The sequence below is a fragment of the Podarcis tiliguerta genome, assembly GCF_965153285.1.
Source record: "Podarcis tiliguerta genome assembly, chromosome: 5".
Lineage (NCBI taxonomy): Eukaryota > Metazoa > Chordata > Lepidosauria > Squamata > Lacertidae > Podarcis > Podarcis tiliguerta.
This window is the reverse complement of record NC_139538.1, coordinates 65,097,270-65,117,863: the sequence shown is the minus strand read 5'-3', so window position 1 is coordinate 65,117,863 and position 20,594 is coordinate 65,097,270. Positions and strand designations below refer to the sequence as shown.

At 40.2% G+C, this 20,594-nt stretch overlaps 1 protein-coding gene across 24 annotated transcripts in view; it reads left to right on the top strand.

Moving 5' to 3' along the window:
• Positions 1 to 20,594, top strand: part of PCDH15 (protocadherin related 15) — a 609,044-nt gene that overhangs the window by 466,782 nt on the left and 121,668 nt on the right. For all 24 annotated transcript variants that reach the window (XM_083441352.1, XM_083441358.1, XM_083441371.1 and 21 more), the window contains 3 exons: positions 2,020 to 2,099; positions 6,250 to 6,343; positions 10,976 to 11,104. In XM_083441352.1, the coding sequence (XP_083297478.1) occupies positions 2,020 to 2,099; positions 6,250 to 6,343; positions 10,976 to 11,104 (303 nt within the window). The remainder of the gene's footprint in view (positions 1 to 2,019; positions 2,100 to 6,249; positions 6,344 to 10,975; positions 11,105 to 20,594) is intronic.

Sequence of the window (20,594 nt, the reverse complement as noted above, 5' to 3'; positions counted from 1 at the left end):
TATGGATGTGATGGTCTTGATCCTAGCTACTTTTGCTGTTTTCAGGGTCTGTTCTGGACAAATATTACTTTATAGCGTGGGGGGGGGGGGCGTAGTGAATCTGTGGCCCTACAAGTGATGGTCTTCAACTCCCATCAGCCCCAGACAATGCAGCTAATGGTTAGGGTTGATGGGAGTTGTACTCCAACGATGGCTGCAGGGTCACAAGTTCCCCATCATTGCTTTATAACATGGGTTTCCCAAACTTGGGTCTCCAGCTGTTTTTGGACTATGATTCCCATCACTCCTAGCTAGGAGGACTAGTGGTCAGGAATGATGGGAATTGTAGTCCAAAAACAGCTGGAGACCCAGTTTGGGACCCTGCTCTATAGTATGGGGTTTCTGCTGCCATTTAACCCTTTCCTTATTGGTTTGCCTGCTGAGAAACCTCTGCATGTACATCTCAGACACTTCTGAGGTGCATGTTCACTTCACGTAAAGTGTTGGTTGGGCCTCTTGGATCTCATTGTTGCCCATCATGGATTTGAAAATGCCTCCTGGAACAGAGCCAGCAGTCTCCTTTGGCTCCATTTTGTAGTGGACAACAATGATGGACTAGTGGACATTTAGAGTAGCTTGCCCATCATTATAGATATTTTTTCATTGAGGAATCCTTGCAAAACTTCTGAAAATTGTTGCTCTAATTTGTCTTAAATGAAATTCATTCATTCAACATAACAGCTTTTGTCATACAGATGTTTAGGATCTTCATTTGCAGCTGTTTAAAGGTGTGAAATGTTAATATGTATGCAATAGTAGATAATGTTACACAGTGTTTTTAAGCTTCCTGCTCCATAAAAGTAATACGTATGAGGTGTACTTTTATAATTTTACAAAGATTTGACACCTGAAATTAAAAAATAAGTTTGGACATTTGGGGGGTGGGGAGAACCACTGTGTTCTTATTTATTTGTTGTTGTTTTTAAACAACTGTGGAACCAAAACATTTCTTTTTTTATACTGAGAAATACAGTCAAAGTTAAGCACTGCTCTATCCCATTGATTTAAACGGGTGATAGTTAAGCACATGCTTAACTTCAGAACTGGATTGTGTATTATATTCTTAAATCAGATACAACTGCCTCTGCCCTGAGGAATCCCACAGTGAATGCGTAGTTGTGCTGAAAAACAATCCCCAAGTATCACCTGCTGAAAATGACCATCCAGATAGGACTGGAACTACTGCAAAGCAGTGCTGCCCCCCCCCCCCCTTCAGATAGCATCACCTAGAGGGTATAGTGGTTGGTGGTATTGAAAGATGCTGAGAGGTCAGGGAGGATTAACAGGGATGTATTGCCTCGTCTCTCTCCCAGCAGAGGTAATTATATAAGGCAACCAGGGCAGTTTCTGTGCCAAAGACAGGCCAAAACCCTATTTGAAATGGATCTAGAAAATCAGTCTTCAATACCCCCTGGATCTGTTTTATTAATGTTATTGTCTAATAATCTCTTCATTCTTTTCAAACTGATTATTGTCCAGTATAATTTTTAATACCTCATGTTTTAAGAAGAGCCCAAATAGGTGCAATATTTAAATGCAGCAATCATATTTGTTTTAAGGAATGCAGTAATAAATAATCCCTACTGAGTTATTTTGAAAATTAGCTGGGGAATTTACTGCCCGCCGAAAACCTCTTTATTACCTCTCGTTCTGTCAGTCATTGTTGATTAAAGCTTAAGTATGCAAATACTCTAATTTCCTGAAATTCCAATAAGCAATTACCATGCTTATGAGAGCACACTCTCCATGAAGCCAAAATGCAGACACTCTCTAGAGGGGGACAAACACATACAATCAGTTGATCTAGAGTTAAAGCTGTCAAATGTTTAATTGTTATGAATGAGTTGATTAGCATTTAAAATGTGTTGCCCGTCACTACTCAGGATTTGTTCTTTGTTTTTGTTTTAAAATAATTCCTTATAAAAAAAGAAGCCATTGCAATCTGTAACATGTCACTTTTTCTCTGTTGTTCTTCTGAAGGCAACTGATCGAGAGGGTGACCCCATAACATACGTCATACAGAATGGAGATCCTCAGCAAGTATTTAACCTTTCTCGAACGTAAGTCGAATAACCCTTATGGCTGAATTTTCAACTTCCCAGCCCAAATGAATATGCAGATTGTGTGCAAATAACACAGCTTCTAATCGGAGGTATTCAGCTGTTTGAAGTTGAGCTCTCAGACACTAATGGGAGCTCTGTGAATGGTACTGAACTTTGAAATTGTACACCCGAGACCATTTATTTATTTTAAATGTTTGACTAGGTAAAACCCACTGAGATGGAAACTTCCATTATATGAGTGACCTGGGATTAATTAGAAGCCTTTAGACTTGCCAGGTTTCTCCTAATGACAGTGACTTTTTTTTTTTTTTTTTACTTACCATTTCTTGTCTGGAAAAATGAAATGTACTGTAATGAAAAGGAAGACCTTTTGGGCCCATTGTCTGAATTCAGCACCAGACATTCCAGGCATTACTAACTGAGAAAGCTTTTAGCATTCTTCCTAAATGGATGCCACCTTAATTAGTGAAAAGAAAAGCCCTGGAACACTGAAAGCATATGTACCAGAAATAGTGAAAACCTTTCCTTTAAGATCCTGTCATTTGCAAAGCTATTATTTGCTTGAATATTAATTGCAGTAAATGGAGAAAGAAGGTTATATTGAGGGAAGGTTTCCCCCTCTCAGAAATTAGGAAAAGAGCAAGCAAGAGTCTTATGTTCTCAAAGCTCATGTACTAAGACATTTGTTCACCAGTGTGTATAAGCAACATACTAAAAACAGAGGATGCTGCAATAATCTAGGAACTTTTCCACTCCTCAGGTTGATGGTATGCTTCTGCCACTGCAGATTATTATCCTGAACCTGTTTTCTGTTATTTCTATGCAATTTACTTTCCATTGTAGGGGAAAATATATATGCATATTGGGGTCTGGCTGTGGAAACTGTTGCACCAGGTAGCTGGAGGTTTGCAAATGCATAAACCATCAAAAGTTGAGGGCAGCATCTACTTTTGTATGAGACTGGGCTGAAAATGCCTCTCATTTAACTGGCAAAAAAAGATTTCTTCGAGGGATAAAGGAGCTGCTCTAAGCAGTAGCATCCTGACAGCATTTCTCATTGACAAAATAGTCCAGTAGGAATTACCCAGGGGTATTTTGTTTTTGACTTCCTTTAAAAAAGGAAAGATGTCTGCCTCCATGGCCAGCTTATTTTTTTTACTAGATATTTTAAAAATGAGTGACTGTAGCTTTCTGTCTCATATCTATCGTGGGAAACTCTTTCCCTGAAAAACACTAGAAATTTCTCTCTCTGCAACTTCAGAAAATTTGCCAAAATGCCACCCCCCTCTCCACCCCTCCACCCCACCCCCAAAATGTCTGGGCCAACTAACTTCCAGCTAGCACTACTTTATAATATGCTTTTCTGTGTGCACTCATTAAAAGTTACAAAAGGCATTCATATTTCCAGGTTATTCCAATGAAAGTAATGGGCAATATTTGCATTTGAATACATACAGTATTTATTCATGCAGTCCCCAGAAGCAAGTATAGCAGAGATGCTCTTCAGAGGATCCATGTTCAGAACATGCAGTATAATATTATGACAGGTTCTCTCTAGTGAGCTGTAAGAAAACAGAAGTACTCCATTTCTGATTTGAACCAACATAACTACTTAATCCATTTTATTTATTTAACAAAATCTATAAACAGCTTGATTGTAATGAAACCTCTAAGTGCTTTGTTTATATTTTACATGAAATAATTTTAATGCCAATCAAAACAAGTCATTAAAAACTTTAAAGAAATCAGGTCTGCAGTAAGGCATGAATGGGCTTGACTGAACAAAAATGTTTGAAGCAGGTGCTGAAAAGCTACCAGAGAAGAGGCAGGGCTAAAATCAGGAACAGGAGCCAAATAGCTAGGTCTTCCCTGATATCATGCTCAGCCCCTCTGATCCGGCTGCACCTTCCCCTGCCCACTACCGCTGATATTGGGGGCACATCTTCACAACTTCCTGCTTCCTTGCCTACCTAGGCACATTGTAGCACCATCATATGGCATCACTACATGCAATTGGGAAATTAAGTTCACGGATGATATACTAAGGCCTAGTAGTAGGAGCATCGTGCACTGTCAGGCTGAAGGTAATAACCACTATGGCATTCTGTTCCCTCTGTCTCTCTCAGGAGAAACCCTACCAAACCAAACTTTGTGAGAGCACAATCTTTCACCTTGGATAAGGGTCGCAGGCCTGTCTGTCACCCACAGTACCTGGCCTATGGGGTGGGGCAAGGGGAAATCATCAGTCAATATATGGGACCCCCTTGATGTGGCCATTTCAAGGGTGACCTATGGCAGAGTCTATACTGAGGCAGGCTCTGGAGGCACACTCAGACCCCAGCTCTATCTACTCAGCCAGGAATCAAACAATACGCCACACTGCAATCAGCACCTTACCTGCAGGCAGGTATCTTACAGGACAAACAAACTGCTGTAGTAAACCCCCCCCCCCAAAAAAACCCACCCACTCTTATTGGCTAGGAAAAGCAGACCAGGTAGGGGTAGGATAGTACCAAGCAGCCCTTCCCTGATTAGTCCTCCTGTAGGTCTAATAGTGTAACTCTGGTACAGTGGTACCTCGGTTTACGAACTTAATCCATTCCGGAAATCCGTTCTTAAACCAAAACCATTCTTAAACCGAGGCACGCTTTCCCTAATGAGGCCTCCTGCCACCAGTGCCCTTCCACCGTTCAGATTCCATTCTTAGACCGAGGTAAAGTTCTCAAATCAAGACACTTATTTCCAGTTTTGCGGAGTTTGTAAACCGAATCATTCATAAACCTGACTGTCCTTAAACTGAGGTACCACTATATTACTGATTAATTAACTAGCACCTAATGAACAGCAAAAAAATAAAATAGAAATAAAATATAAACACAGCACTGCTCTTCTCATTTCAAGGGTTTCTTCTGATTTCAGAATAAAGGAGTTTTAAAATGCCCTGTTGGTAATCTAGGGCCAGTGCTCCTTTTAGGAGACGGGAGCTGTTGAGTGGTAATGTCAGAAGAGCCAGATCATGTTGTAGGATCCTACATGGCATCTCCATTGCACTTTGATGTTCCTGGGACAGAAGAGCAGGTCTATGTTATGTATGCAAGCTTTTAGAATTAGAAGAATTTAGGTGGTGAAATGGTGCTGCAGCATATACATGCCTTAGAACTGACTGGTGTAGAGCAGTTTGTCTCTGCTTCCATTGAACTCAGATGACCCTAGGATAATGGGAGCCATTGAATTCAAAACAGGAATGGAGAAAAACAAAATACTTAATTCTAGTATTTAGATGCCACAACCGATCACTTCTCGAATGATCAAGCAGATAGGAGAGGCTTGAAATACAATCCCATGTCCAGGGGCATCCTTTAAAAGCTAAAATGAAGTTGGAATAACTGGACATTCTCTCCACCTCCAAAGGCCATTGTGGCATGGCACATCAGTGTCAGATAGCTCTTAAGATACCAATTACGGTTTTCCCATGCTGTGCCAGTTCCTCATATCTTCTGCAGATAGGGATTGAGCAAAATGGAAATATGGGAATAGGGAAACCCTTTCCCCACGTATAGCACCATGTGGAAATGTCTGCTAGCCAGTAATACAAATAACTCAGTATGTAGCTGTACAGAGAAAGTGGATTGTTCACATCCATTGTCTGCTGTGAACCTTTTGCCTGAAGAGTTGGTCATGAATTCAGATTTCTATTGTGAATGGTTGTGTGTGAAAGCCACAATTGTTTTGCTGCTTATATTGCCAAATTAGGTAAGGTATAAGGAAATAATATAGTTTACTCACAATGGTATAATAAAGATGTCCCTGAATTGAGAGTTCTGATCTTCTGCATCAGCAGAAGTTAATGAAAAAAACATACTTGCCTTGTAACTTCCTCCGTGAGAATAGTTTTGGTCTATTCCTAGCACTTAGCGGTTTGTGGTTTGTTTTATTTTTTAATGTGAAAACAAACTAGAAAGTACTTGTCTGCAGTTTTTACAAACTTTGATTTTTTTTTAAAAAAAATCACTTTTTGCTTTGCTTTGGATCACAATGAGAAGTATTCACTAATGCAACCAGCCCAGCGGCATATAAATATATACAGTGCTTGTCAATTTTTAGGAGCCATATTTTGATGTAACATACATGTTTGTTTTATTGCTAGGTCTGGACTTCTAGCCTTAGGAAAGCCTTTAGACAGAGAAAGCACCGATCGCTACATTTTGATTGTTACAGCCTCAGATGGCCGACCAGATGGGGTAAGTTTCTTGTAGAAATATAAAAACAAATTTCTGAGACCTAAACAACAGGGCACTGAGAGCAGCACAGCCAAAACAGGGCAAGTCTTTGTTAAACTGTCTATAACCCTCAGTAATTCCCCTTTATGTTGGGAGGTTTTGTGTGAATGCCTCCAATGTGCTGTTTTGGAAATAGAGCTGCAACTGAAATGATTTGTGTCACATCCTCTGACCTCCCATTGTTTTTTTTTTTATGGCCAGTACTGACACTGCACACTGCGAGGGACATCCCATGGGGGACATCTTATGGCTGTTCTAGCTCCCTGGGGCCAGGACACTGCCCAAGTCTCTCATATATCATCTTTGAACATTTTCCTTTGCACTCGTAACCTGAGATACTTGTTGTGCCATATAAAAACATTTTACCAGAATCTCTACAGAGACTTTGCACATGGCAGATATAGTTGGTTCAATTTCCCCCCTAGCACTGGGGAAATCATTTTGAAAATGTTGTGTGACAAATCATAAGGAAAACTGTATCAAATGTTTTCTTCCACTAGCTATGGTATAGAGAACATTTTTTTACAAATTAGGTTAGCTCTTGAGATGCTAGGAGGTTTTGCTTTCTTACATTATTTGTTATCAATGATGATGTAATTGACTGCTAGTGACAAGTGATCTTTCTTAATACTAAAAGGTAATCTTCCATTTACTGCCTAATACTACATTTCTCTTAAATGCTGTCAACATATCCTGGATAGTAGTCTTTCTTTGGATCATGGTTCCACTTCTTCCACCTGAAATGTGATAGTAGTTCATACTTGCTACTGTAAATGAAGCATCATTTTGGAGAATTGAACTGTTGCTTATAATGTAAGATTTTGGTAGTGTTTATAGTGCTAAAATTAAATAATGAAAGCATTTATGAGCAATGAGTTGCTAGTAAACTGATACTATTCTCTTAACAGTGAAATTCACGTGCTGTGTTTAGATACAAGTGTCCGTAAGGAGGCAAGCTTAGAGAGGAATTATATATTATGAATGACAGAGGACTGGCACAAAAAAAATGGCAATGTTGTGTCTTGTTCTCCGCTTGAAAATCAAGGGATACTCAATACATGATATTATGTTTCCCTATCTCACAAAGCTGCAGCCAGTGGAGTGGACCCAGGGAGGATTACAGCATAATAATGTCACACAGTGCTGCTGTTTTGAAAGTACGCTTGTGTCTGCCATAACATTTCGTTCTGCACTTTGGAGACTACAGGCTGGCTCATATGTGTAATATTGCAAAGGTTCTATGCCGCCCCCAATCTCTGCCGAGAAGTAGCAAGATTCCAGGGGAGTTCCAGGCATTCACGCAGGGTCATGCTTCTGCAGGGAATCAAGATGTGGCAGAGACTGCCTTTAAGACATATGGTTTATATTACACATATTTACACCGGAAGCTTTCAAGGGAGGGAATGCAGAGTTTACAGCATTCACAATTCAAGGGGGCTTGTTTCCCCAGCAGTGCAGCACTAGCTTTCCAAGGCATCCTAAACTTAATCTCTGTGCCTCTGTCCCAGCCTGCCAAGATGGTTTTCTGACCTTCAGCTGCCACATGGAGTTCTACCTATTCGCTGTTACTTCTTCTACCTATACCCTGTTACTGAATGCAATTGTGAGAAAATGTGAAAGCTCTTTCCATGCTGTAAGATCTGTGATGTCTTATCACACATTGAATTCATCACTTGGTAAAGGATGCCTGGGCAAACCAGCGTTGGGCAAAGCTTCCTGGCTGAAAAATGGCACAATCATTTACCTAAACCTTTCATCCTTAGCTTTGAAATGTTATTTTTTCTCCACTGGCTCTACGATATAGTCTGGGGGTCCCAATCTACCAAATCCCTGTTCTGTGCCTGTTTGTGGAAAGCCCATAAGGAAGATTATTTTGATGTCTTTTTTTTCTCTATCTTTGGGAAGTGGGGAGTGGGGATTGGAATACCAAACAACTCAAGTAAGAATTTTGTCAAATAAGCAATGAGCAACAGGCTAGATTCTGTCCTGTTGTTCTTTGAACTTCCTGCAAAGTCCATGTAGATTTCACGTTTTTATTTCATTATTTTCTTGTGGATATTCTTGTGGAAAGGAAAATGCTACATGAGAAAAGCAAAAATAAACATATCATATATGCACCTTCCATCTAAGGACTTTGCATGTCTTCTCTGTTTAGTGCACAAAGAGTTTTCTCTAATGAAGATATAACTCAAGGGGTGGGGTGGGGAATCTGTCCAAGGTTCAACCTTCCGTACATTAGCACTTGGATTTTAGTACTTTTACCTTTATTTCATTTTAAACAGAATGTTTGGTGAGCAGAAAAAAATATGCAAATTTCTAAGACTTGCAGTTGCATTTATAGGAGCATCAGCAAGACTGTAATGAGGTACAGAATGGGAGCTCCTGCTTCAGTTGCTTCATCCTGGCTAGTTAACTGTCACTGTGGTTACACCTTTTCATGGGAAAGGTCACATTTGCATCTTTGCTTCTAATTACTGCACTCTATTTTCAGCCCGTAGCTCCAATACATAAAGTAAAAGAGGAATGTATTGAGCTTTCCATCAGTAGGATGTAGCATCCAACTGTGCAAGTTCAGGATATTCCCTTTCTTGAACCCCCTGGAATCTCATATCGCTTGGAGATTGGGGTAATGGTATAGTAGGAAAGTCTGTTGTTGTTGTTTAGTCGTTTAGTCATGTCTGACTCTTTGTGACCCCATGGACCAGAGCACTCCAGGCACTCCTGTGCCTCCCACAGTTTCACCAAATTCATGTTGGTAGTTTCAAGAACATTGTCCAACCATCTTGTCCTCTGTCGTCCCCTTCTCCTTGTGCCCTCAATCTTTCCCAACATCAGGGTATTTTCCAGGAAGTCTTCTCTTCTCATGAGATAGCCAAAGTATTGGAGCCTCAGCTTCAGGATCTGTCCTTCCATTGAGCACTCAGGGCTGATTTCCTTCAGAATGGATCGGTTTGATCTTCATGGGACTCTCAAGAGTCTCCTCCAGCACCATAATTCAAAAGCATCAATTCTTCTGCCATCAGCCTTCTTTATGGTCCAGCTCTCACTTCCATACATCACTACTGGGAAAACCATAGCTTTAACTATACAAACCTTTGTCGGCAAGGTGATGTCTCTGATTTTTAAGATGCTGTCTAGGTTTGTCATCGCTTTTCTCCCAAGAAGCAGGCGTCTTTTAATTAGCTAATGGCTCTGAAAGGGAATGCAGATCCCCATCTTTACTTCAAAAGATGATCCAGTTCATTCAGTGGGGTCCAAATGAGCACTGTGGTGCAGATGTAGGTACCCATCCAAGTGTGCATGTTTGGAAACCGTATGCATGGCAGATCTCCCTTGCTTGATCAGGGTATCATTTATACAAGGCTATCAGTGTATGTAGACAAAGGTGCTATATATTCATAGCTTCTTTTATACTCTCATAGCTGAACATTTTAGGCTTTGCCTAAAATTTCCCCTCCTAGTTTTCAGGTAATTTCTTTTCTGTGACTCAGACTCTATTTAAATCCATACATTCGCTTAATATTCATTTGAATGGCACATAATTCTATCATTTTACATTTCAATAGCAGTAGCACATTGCAAAAGCATCCTGTTTATTGTCTTCTTCCCCTGGGGGCGGGGAGCTCATGTTCATCCAGTTGCTCTGTTACTGGGATATTTTACTTGCACAATTACAGCCTTTGTTGAACTTTTAAATGATGACATATTTTATCCACAAAACAGTTTTTGAGTCTTGTCTTCTGCCACTGCAGTTGGGTAGGAGAGCTGGAAAAAAAATCTCATCTGGCAACCAACACACCCCTTTGGTTTCCGGTAGTACATGGGTAAAAAGGTAAAGGCAAAGGTACCCCTGCCCGTACAGGCCAGTCTTGACAGACTCTAGGGTTGTGCGCCCATCTCACTCAAGAGGCCAAGGGCCAGCACTGTCCAAAGACACTTCCGGGTCACGTGGCCAGCGTGACATCGCTGCTCTGGCAAGCCAGAGCCGCACACGGAAACGCCGTTTACCTTCCCGCTAGTAAGCGGTCCCTATTTATCTACTTGCACCCGGGGGTGCTTTCGAACTGCTAGGTTGGCAGGCGCTGGGACCGAACAGCGGGAGCGCACCCCGCCGCGGGGATTCGAACCGCCGACCTTTCGATCGGCAAGCCCTAGGCACTGAGGCTTTAACCCACAGCGCCACCCACGTCCCAGTACATGGGTAGACAAGTCTAAAAAGCCTGGGACACATCCGATAACCAATGCACCCCTTTGGTCTCAGATTACTTTTGATACTTTCAAAAATAATCTACAGTGCACACTTTGGATGTGTGTGTGTGTGTGTGTAAATGTATCAGCTCTCCTACCCTACTAACGCAGTACCTTCTAAGTATCACCAGGTATAATGTAATAGTGATAATCCAACTCTGTAGCATTCATTTGTATAATGATTTTAGATAGTTTAGTGTTTTGTATGGTTTCTAATTTGCTTATATTCTTATGGATGTTACCCTTATGGTAAATGGTGGAATACAAATTTCAATAATAAGGACTAAGTATCCTCCTGTAAGGTAAAAACATCTGCTTCATAATTTTATTTCCTTTTTCTTGCAGACATCAACTGCTACAGTGAATGTGGTTGTAACAGATGTAAATGACAATGGGCCAGTCTTTGACCCTTTTCTGCCTAAGAACCTTACAGTACTAGAAGAGGAAGCCAATGCATTTGTTGGTCAAGTGAGGGTAAGTCTGTTGCTAGCAAAGGTGAACATACTGATTTGAAATTGTCTCTAAATGAATTAAAGCTGCCAGGTTGTCCAGTGGATGACGCCAATTTATGAAGTTGGTTTTAACTACGTTTTTTATTAAAAAATGAACTTAAACATATCTCGGTAGATATAATTTGCAAATGACCCCTCCCTGCCTCCCAACCCACCATGAGGCAAAATCCATGCATGAACTGTTGGGAATGTGAAATGGAGTGTTGCAAAAGGGACACATGGATACTAAACCCTTCCTGTTCACAGCTTTCCTTGGTATCTGGCAACTGTTCCCCATGAAACCAACTTCATACCTCTCCTGTATTGCTCTCATAGTACTTGGGTGGAAATGAAATATGTTACCCATATTTACAAACTTCCCTCTAAAATTCTTTTCTGGCCCACGTTGTGATTAAGGCTGCAGTCCTAAACACTAAAATGTAAGCCCTATTCAATGTAGTGGGATTTCCTTTGGAGTAAACATGTGATGTTAGAACCACTTCACTTTTTGCAGAAAAATAGCAGGTACCAGTTTGATGAGATCTAAAATGGAGCCTTCGTTTCTCATCTGTGGAAAGATGCCTTCCACAAATGTGCAAATCCAATTTTGGAATATTAAGTAAGAAATGTGAAAACAGTGTTCATAAAATATTCCAGAACAAAACTTGAAGTGAGCCTACAGTGTTTGAAACTGGGATAAAATTGTGGCTGGTGGATTTTTTGACATTCTATAGGATATAGTCATGTCATTTTAGAGTAGCAATAAGCATCTTTTTCAATCTGTTTTGTATTCTGTCAGGATGCTGTCAGTGTATCATTTCAAACAACAAAATGCAACTCATTCCTTAGCTTGGGTAGTAGAATAGAATATATCAGTCCTCCAACACATCTCTACCTTTTGTGTCATTGTAATTTTTAAATCATGCAAAGTGCTGTCTTCACTGAAGCCAGAATTGTCATCTAGTAGTAAATATGGAAATAACAAGAAAAGTGTTGGCAAAACTTAACTCTTCTCTCTTTTCTTCTTTCTTTCTTTCTTTCTTTCTTTCTTTCTTTCTTTCTTTCTTGAAGCTTTAGAGTGGTTTGTTTCCCAGCCACTTTAATTGAGCCATACACTTAGCTGTGCACAAAGAAAAGATAAATAACAATGCAAATAAAAAACTGCCTTAATTGGAAAATGTTGGTTGCAATTTGAGTTTGACTCCTTCAGTTGCTTTGTAGATCTAACAAGCAAGGAGTAGACATCATGATTTGTAACTCATGTAGCATGAAAAGCTTTAACATTTTCAAGAGGAACTGAAGTCTATAGTCTTACTGAGTATTGGGGTCACACCCACTGGCCCAACCCACCCCAACCTCCACATGTTCTGCTGCATACAGCTGAATATGCATAGGCTCCCCAGTGCATGATGTGTCTCTTCCATGAAGGGATCTGTCCATACAGAAGACTATGCATGTTTGTATTTACATCCACAGGTTTTGTGCAAGCAGGACACTTGAAGGTAGAGTAGTGATGAATTACCCTTTAATTAGTATTCAGTTCTCTGTAGGGCACAAGGCTTTAATGACTGGTTCTATTAAAGAAAATTAAGAAAAAGGAACAAAAAGAATGCAGTAATTAAAACCAGCATGACTGGGGGCATAAATTATTAATTCCCCACTAATTGTTCAAATGAACTGAGCAGTTAAATGGAAATACATCATTTATCCGCTACTCATGCTGAACGGGAAACAATAAAGGGAACGGCAAGGAGGAAGCTTTTAATTAAAGGCACAGTAGTCTTTTATTCAGGAGCCTCAGCAGAGCTTTGCCAGTGCACACCTGACAGTTTAAAACAGCAACAACAGCACACCACAAATCAGTCTGAAGAAACACAAGACAACTCAGAAAACTGGAATGGAACTATTGTTAGCAGAGTGTTAAACAGGTCTTTCCCACCTGAATGTAGATATCCTTGCTTGAGTTTTTCTTTTGAACATGCTGCTGAAACCGAAACAAGAGAATTTCCGACTGCATAGTTCCTTGGAAACTCCAAGCTACATCAATAAACCTCATTGCATATTCAGAGCCAATAGAAAGTGTTAATATCCTATGAAGTAAAAAAGCTCACAGCTGGTATCCTTGTAGGTGGTGGCATAGGAAAAACCCCTGCTGGGAATGGGGGAATGCAAAGAAGATTAAAAGAAGAAAAACTAAAAAGGACAAGTCTCAAAGTGTTGTGGATGCATCTCATATCCTTTAAACTCCACACAGTACTTACTTGACTGTGGAAATTGGAGTTGTACCAGATTCCCCACTGTTCTTTTAATTTTATCATTGGGATCCCCCAAAGTCAATTTTTGAATGCAATTCCTTTTCTTCTTTTTAGAAGGCCACTGTGAAGCAGAAACATTTGAGAGTTCAAATGCATGAAACTGACAGTGAAGTTCAACCATATCAAACCACTTTTCTTATAGCTATTGACTTATCTTCTGTAGGACATTAAAATATTTTGATCAAAAATTATATCCGAGATGTCTTCTGAGATCATATTTTAATATTTACAACTAATCCATTTTTAAGAAACATGAGTGTGGATGACACAATTCCCTAGGTTCTAAGCAACCATTTATATTGCTGGTGGGAAAGGGGACATAGTGATGCTGGAGAGGCCAAGTACATTTCAAAACTATGCTGAATTTAAGATTCTTAGGACTGGAAATAAGAAATACTATTATTTCAGTTCCAGTTCCAGTTTACAGAGTTCTTTATTCTCAATCACGTTAACAATTTGTCCTAAGTCCATTCAGTAACAGCAGTGACTAGGCGTGACCCACAAGACTCTTCTCTCAGTTTTGATGAAACCTTCTCTGAAGACAGGAGGGGAGGATCCTGTGGTGGGCATTTGTGTGGGACCAGATACCCCTGTGCCAAAACCAGAGCTGCTTCCCCTGAAAACACCTTGCCCAAAGGAAGGGGCTGCAATACTGGGCTTCCTTACTTCCCGGTGGTGGTTTCCCATCTCAGCTCTGGACCATTCCCATCATCACAGAGATGAGGTAATGTGGCAATGGCTGGTCTAGGCTGATGCTTCATCTCCTTCTTCTTGGTCCTATTATTTATTCTTTGAATATGCATGATCTATTTTATGCTAACATTGTGTGGCTCTTGTCTGTCTTCTTTGGCCATATCCCACTGGGTAGCATTTCATCTGCAGCTTAAATAATCTAAAACTAATGCTACTAGTCCACCATCCTCCTTTGAGTCAAAGAACTCCAATATTTAAACCAGGTTCCTTTTTGTTTCTGATTGTGACTGTGTCTACATCAGTACAGTGGTACCTTGGGTTACATATGCTTCAGGATACATACGCTTCAGGTTACAGACTCCGCTAACCCAGAAATAGTGCTTCAGGTTAGGAACTTTGCTTCAGGATGAGAACAGAAATTGTGCTCTGGCAGCACGGCAGCAGCAGGATGCCCCATTAGCTAAAGTGGTGCTTCAGGTTAAGAACAGTTTCAGGTTAAGTATGGACCTCCAGAACGAATTAAGTACTTAACCCGAGGTACCACTGTATAGGCAAGAACAGAAAGAAAAGATAGTCGCCAACAGAATAATACAAGAAAATATGTGGCTCATAATGCCTAAAAATTAGAATGATTGGAAATTGACCAGACTCCTCTATCTTCTTCCAGTTCACGATCCTTTCCTATTGTGATGGGAGAGAAATGACCAGAGTCCTCCTCCATTCTTTATTCTGTATTGGAAGGGGAGAAGCTTTGCCCAAATGCCAGATCCCCTTGTGGCTCACCTTCTGGAGACCACATGCCAGCAATGATGGGACTAACACAAAGTAGATAGGACTGTGCACTTCTCTCACACATGCATATACACACACCTTTTCATACATTCTCTCTCTGTTTTCAAGTCTAATTTCTAGATATGGGTATGATCTTCATGGAGATCATGGTTCATAGACACTCTTTTGTTTCCAACTGCAATCCACAAAGATCCTCCCCCCCCCCCCCTATTGTGGCAATTAGGCTTAAAAACAGTGCACCATTAAGGCTGGTAGGAGCTTTTCTTTCCCCAAGACTAAGTACTGCATGGGGAGTGATTTTTGGTGGTGACACCTGCAGTGCATGGGAGACTCAACCCTTCTCTTTTCAGCTGTGATCCCTTCCAGGAAAATGACACCCCATGGTTAATGGGAGCTTCCAGTTACAGCCAATTGAAGGCTTCCCTCACCAGCTTAATTGCTGTCTGGGAAAATTTGGAATGTGTGTGTTGTGGATGGCTAGCCACTGTGGCAATTAAGCTTTAGAAACTTCCACTGACACCAGTGTAAGCTGCTTCAATTTTATTTTTAATCAATCCTGTTTGCTGTGTGGAGTGGGTGGGACTAAGTGGGGAGATGCTGTGGCCTACATTCAGCCCATTGGCTGAGAATTCCCAACCACTTTCCATACAGTAACCTTGGGAAATCTACCAGGCTTGTCTGCTTACACTCTTCTTCCACATACCGCTTCCTAAGTTCTTTGGTTCTTTTATTATCCTGTAACAGTTTATCACAACATAAGGGCTGGATAATAAATATATAATTGTAACCTGCAGGTGACCTTTCTATTTATGCCTTAATTCAATAATACTCTTTGACCACCTTTGGAGAGAGAAGCATTAATTTCTGAACTGGGCATCAAACTCACAGAGGGATTAGTGGGGGGGGGGTGATATTGTGCAAAAGGGGGGGAGGAATAAAATAGCAGTGTAGAGTACAGAGTACAGTCTCTGGCTTTGAAATGTTGACCAAATAAACTGAATTTATAAGAAAATTACAGCATATTCCCTAATGTTCTATGAAATTGAACTATTACTTCCTAGGCAGGGATCATCCCGTTCCTTGGTTATTTTTCTTAATGTCACAGTGGGAGTCCTTGAAGGGGGAAGAGAGGAGAATAGATTATGTCGGAATTAACTTCCTGAATTATTCATAATTACAAAGTTTGAAATATTTTCCATTTTTAAGAAGCTACTTCACACAATGTGGCACGGCATGTTACATATTCTGCTCTGACATGTGAAATGTAAAAATGCCTACATCCCTTTGCACTGAATCTCTTTCTCAATTAAGAATCCATTGGCAAGTTTAATCTTTGGGAAATAAATAGAAATGGCTAAGAGCTAAGTGCTCCCTTTTGGTATGTGTGTAACATTCCTAATCCTTCCCTAGCAGGGGGTTTTCAGAAAGGCACTCCAGAAAGAGGTACTGTAGGTGTCATGTAGACAAAGGACGCAATACCAAGTTAAAATGCATTTAAATCCCAGTGAAACTATTGCGACTTAAAAGCACAATAAAGTTCTTATACTGTTATGCTTAGGTACGTTAATGTGAAGGTTCTAAGAATTGGAATATACACCTTTACATGGATTTTGGAGGGTTCTTATGTTATTTTAGGTGGTTTAGTTTATCAAGCTACACCTTAAAATAACCACCTGTGATATATTTTCAAAACTAATTTATGTGAGTGCTTTGCTGGGAACTGCATATTTTTCTGAGTGCCAATTTCCCTTGGGTGATGGAGGAAAAAATGTTTCTGTAGTGGAAGATCTAAGTTTCCCTCCACCCCCTAAAAAACCCCATATTTCTAAGATACTTCTCACTTTGCTGAGCTTAGTTATGCTGCCTTCTGTGACATAGGGGTTAGAGTTTTGGACTAGGACCTGGGAGATCAAGGTTCAAATCCCCGTTTGGCCAAAAAGCTCACTGGGTGACCTTGAGCCAGTCACCCACTCTCAGCCTAGCCTATCACACAGGGTTGTTGTAAGGGATAAAATGAGGAGGAGGAGAACCATGTACGCCGTAGAGGAATGGTGGGATATAAATCTAATAAATAATAATTAAATTATGATCTTCCCATTCAGATGTGTGTTTTTTCCACTAGTTGAAAGGTTTCATTGAATATTTAATTCCACATCACTATTTTAAAATCTGCAGCTTTGATCAAATGGCTTTAAAAGAAAAGCTAATTAAACAGAAAACTGGATAAGTGCCGGATTCATTGAGTTCTCCTGTTGACACAGGGATTTCTTCAAGGAAAGTCCAGTTTAAGAAAACATCACCGGCACGTTAGAGAACATGATTTCTGTACAACGCACTAGTTTGCAGTTGGCCGTTACTCTGGATCCAGTAATTTTTACAGCACCATGCCTCATCAGAATTTTGTGGGTGATTTATGTTAGCATGATGAAAATTGCCTGGTCCTTGCTACATGAGCGACATTTCAAAAAGATAAGTGCAGCAGTGGATGTGTAGCTTTCTGCAACTGCAGTTTTCTGGACTGGGCTTCTCGGTTTAATTGAGGCCTGCATATAATTCCCCTGTAAAGGAATGCAAGTGTTATTCTTGTAATTCCTGTGAATAGGTTTCAGTTCTATATGTTAAACTTTGTGGAAGAACTAAATGTCATTCCATTAGCCTTTAGGGCAAAACAGATATGTTTAGAATGGAATCAGTTATTCCAATTAGGATAATGGAGAAGGTGCAGACTGTAGGACAGTGGCAATTTAATATTAGTATTTGGTTATCAGCATCATGGAAATGACTAGTTGGCACACATTCAGGTTCCTGTTAAAATATGTGGTCACACACATGTCTGGTTTACAAGTATACAGTTGTACCTTAGTCAAACTGAATCCATTCTAGAAGTCTGTTCAAAACATTTAGAAAACATTTAGAAACCAAAATGCAGCTTCTGATTGGCTGTAGGAAGCTCCTGCAGCCAATCGGAAGCCACAGAAGCCCCGTCAGACGTTTGGGTTCAGAAGAACGTTCACAAACCGGAGCACTCACTTCCGGGTTTGCGGTGTTTGGGAGCCAAAACGGCTGAGTACCAAGGTGTTCAGGATCCAAGGTACGACTGTATAGAGATAGCAGACTGCAATCTATAATTCTAATTATATATTATTGCTATTTATTAAATTTCTATCCCGCCCTTCATCCAAGGATTACAAGATAAAAACACAAAAATATACCATAACAAAAAATAAAACTATATACCCCATGCACCCACCCACAGTTTAAAAGTCCATAGATCGTTAAATTAGTCAAAGGTGTGGGAGAAAGGGGATTTTTTGCCTGGCATCTAAAGATCTGTAATAAAGGAGCCAGGCGAGCCTCACCAAGGAGAGCATTCCACAAATGCTTTAAACTAATAAACCTGGAAAAAAATTCTGCATTCAAACTTCCTGGCACATTTTTGCTCCAAATGTTAAATTCCAGAGCTTTAAGAAAGGAGAACTTCAGTAAATTTTCAGAATCATACTGCTGCATCTCTCTAGGTATCTCTGTTTGCTTAGTATCTGCTTAGTGTAAGGTCATTTTATTTTAAATTTTTGTGCTTTGCTGCAGTTTGTTTTTCATGCTGTGAAAATTCCACATGCCTTGCCTCTGAATCCAAGGTAATACATTATGTACATTACAAAGAATGGTAGTCAAATAGATCAGGCAGTAGCAAATACTGTAGAAACTTCAAAAGAACTGGCTTGTTACAATTCTGATTGTGTATAATGAAAGTACAGCCCCAACAGCACATATCATCACCCTCTTCCTTTGTTACAGTCATTGACAAGATGCAGCTGTTGGCAGAGAATAAATTTAAGTTTTTGCTTCTAGAAAAAAGGGGGGAAGAACCCTAATTCATATTTATGCAGAGTTTCATTCTAAACAGACAATGTATTGATTCAGCATTGAATATAAACAAGCCCGCCTCCAGATAGGTGTAGAAAAATATTAGTAGCATTTATCTGTTCTCTTATGTGAGAATTCTGTGAATAGATATTAATTTAATGATACTGATCTGTAGCCATTATGGACAGTGGCCTGCGAAATCTGGCTGCATTGATGGTGTATGATCTCAATCTGTCTTTCATGCTCAATGTCATGGATCTCTTCTCATCTTCTACATATAATGCTGCAACTCCTCCCTTCTTGTTTAATCTACTCCTTTTGAATAGTTTATACCCTTCAATTTCTACATTCCATTCATGAGTCTCATTCCACCAGGTTTCAGTAATGTCTGTTAGGTCATATTTGTCTTCCTGTATTAAGAACTCAAATTCTTCTTGCTTAATGCACATACACTGCGCATTAATATAGAGACAACTTAAACCCTAAGTTATCCTTCCACACACAGCTGCCTCCATCCCTCTCCAAAGGGAGTCACATTCCACTATTAGATGTCTCTTCCTTTTCTTGGTAGTGGCAGGAATTGTTCTGTGCACGGTATCTTCCTTCTATTGCCACCCCAGTGTGTTCTGAGGCCTGAAACAACTGTTTCTTCTCTGGCCGAGAATCAGTGTCCAAGGTAATGGCATGGAATCGATTTTACAGCGGCATGCTTTTTAATGTCACGTTCTTTCGGGAAGTCATCTCCTGCACTGGCAATCTCCCTTCCCCCTAAGGGCACCCCACCTGTGTTCTGTTCCAGGACAGCCCACTCTGGTCTACAAGAATTTCCTCATCTTGCCCAATAGCGCCAAATGTGGATAGGTGGGCCTCAAGTTGCTGTACCTTCTCTTCTCTTCCCTTCCAGCAAGGCAAACAGTGAGCTAGACTTGATGGGTCCAGCAAGGCAATTGGGAATATAGGAAACAGACTTATCTGAAGTCAGTCAATTGGTCCATTTAGTTCAGTATTGTCTATACTGACTGATGGCGGCACTCCACGGTTTCAGACGGGTCTCTCCCAGTCCTACCTAGAGATGCCAAGGATTGCACCTGGGAGCAGGTAAAACAGATGCTCTACCACTATGGCATTTCCCAACTCTTATGTTCCCAAATTGTTATCTCGTCCCGTGAACATGAGTCTTGATTTTCTTTCTTTCAGATAATTCGGTATATGTAGTGTAGTAATAGGGTCATATACTTTTTCAAAACCTTCATTTACTTTTATAGGCTTTTCACGAAGGCTTATTGGAGCAAAAATTGCTCTGAACTTTTCAAATGAAGAAAATGGCAATAACAATAATACTTTTCGTGTGTGGTGGTGTTCTTTTAACAAATAAAAATTCTCTTGTTACTTGGGGGCATTTCCGCTTTCTGCTCCCCTGATAAATTAAGAGCTACATGTTTATACAACTTAACTTGGCTGTTGAATTCCAGACAGCGATAAATCTTTTTTAATTTACTATTGTCTTAATGGGTGTTGGTTGTAATCCAGTTAGCAGCTGTTTAATTGCTTTCATGTGGCCCTTGTTTAAAGCAAAACTATCTGAGCGCACACATTGGCTCCTTGGATTAAGGCTTTGAAGATATAGTGTTCTGTCACTACTCCCTCAGCTAAAATCCCCACAATGCATTCTGTCTTTAAAAAAGAAAAAGAAAATCTTTTGCAACAAGATTTTTAAAAAATGTTTTTAATTTGTACTCTCTATGACTAGCTACCGTTAGCAACTTTTATTGCAAAACTCCAGTGCAGCCAGTCTTGGGAGGCCTG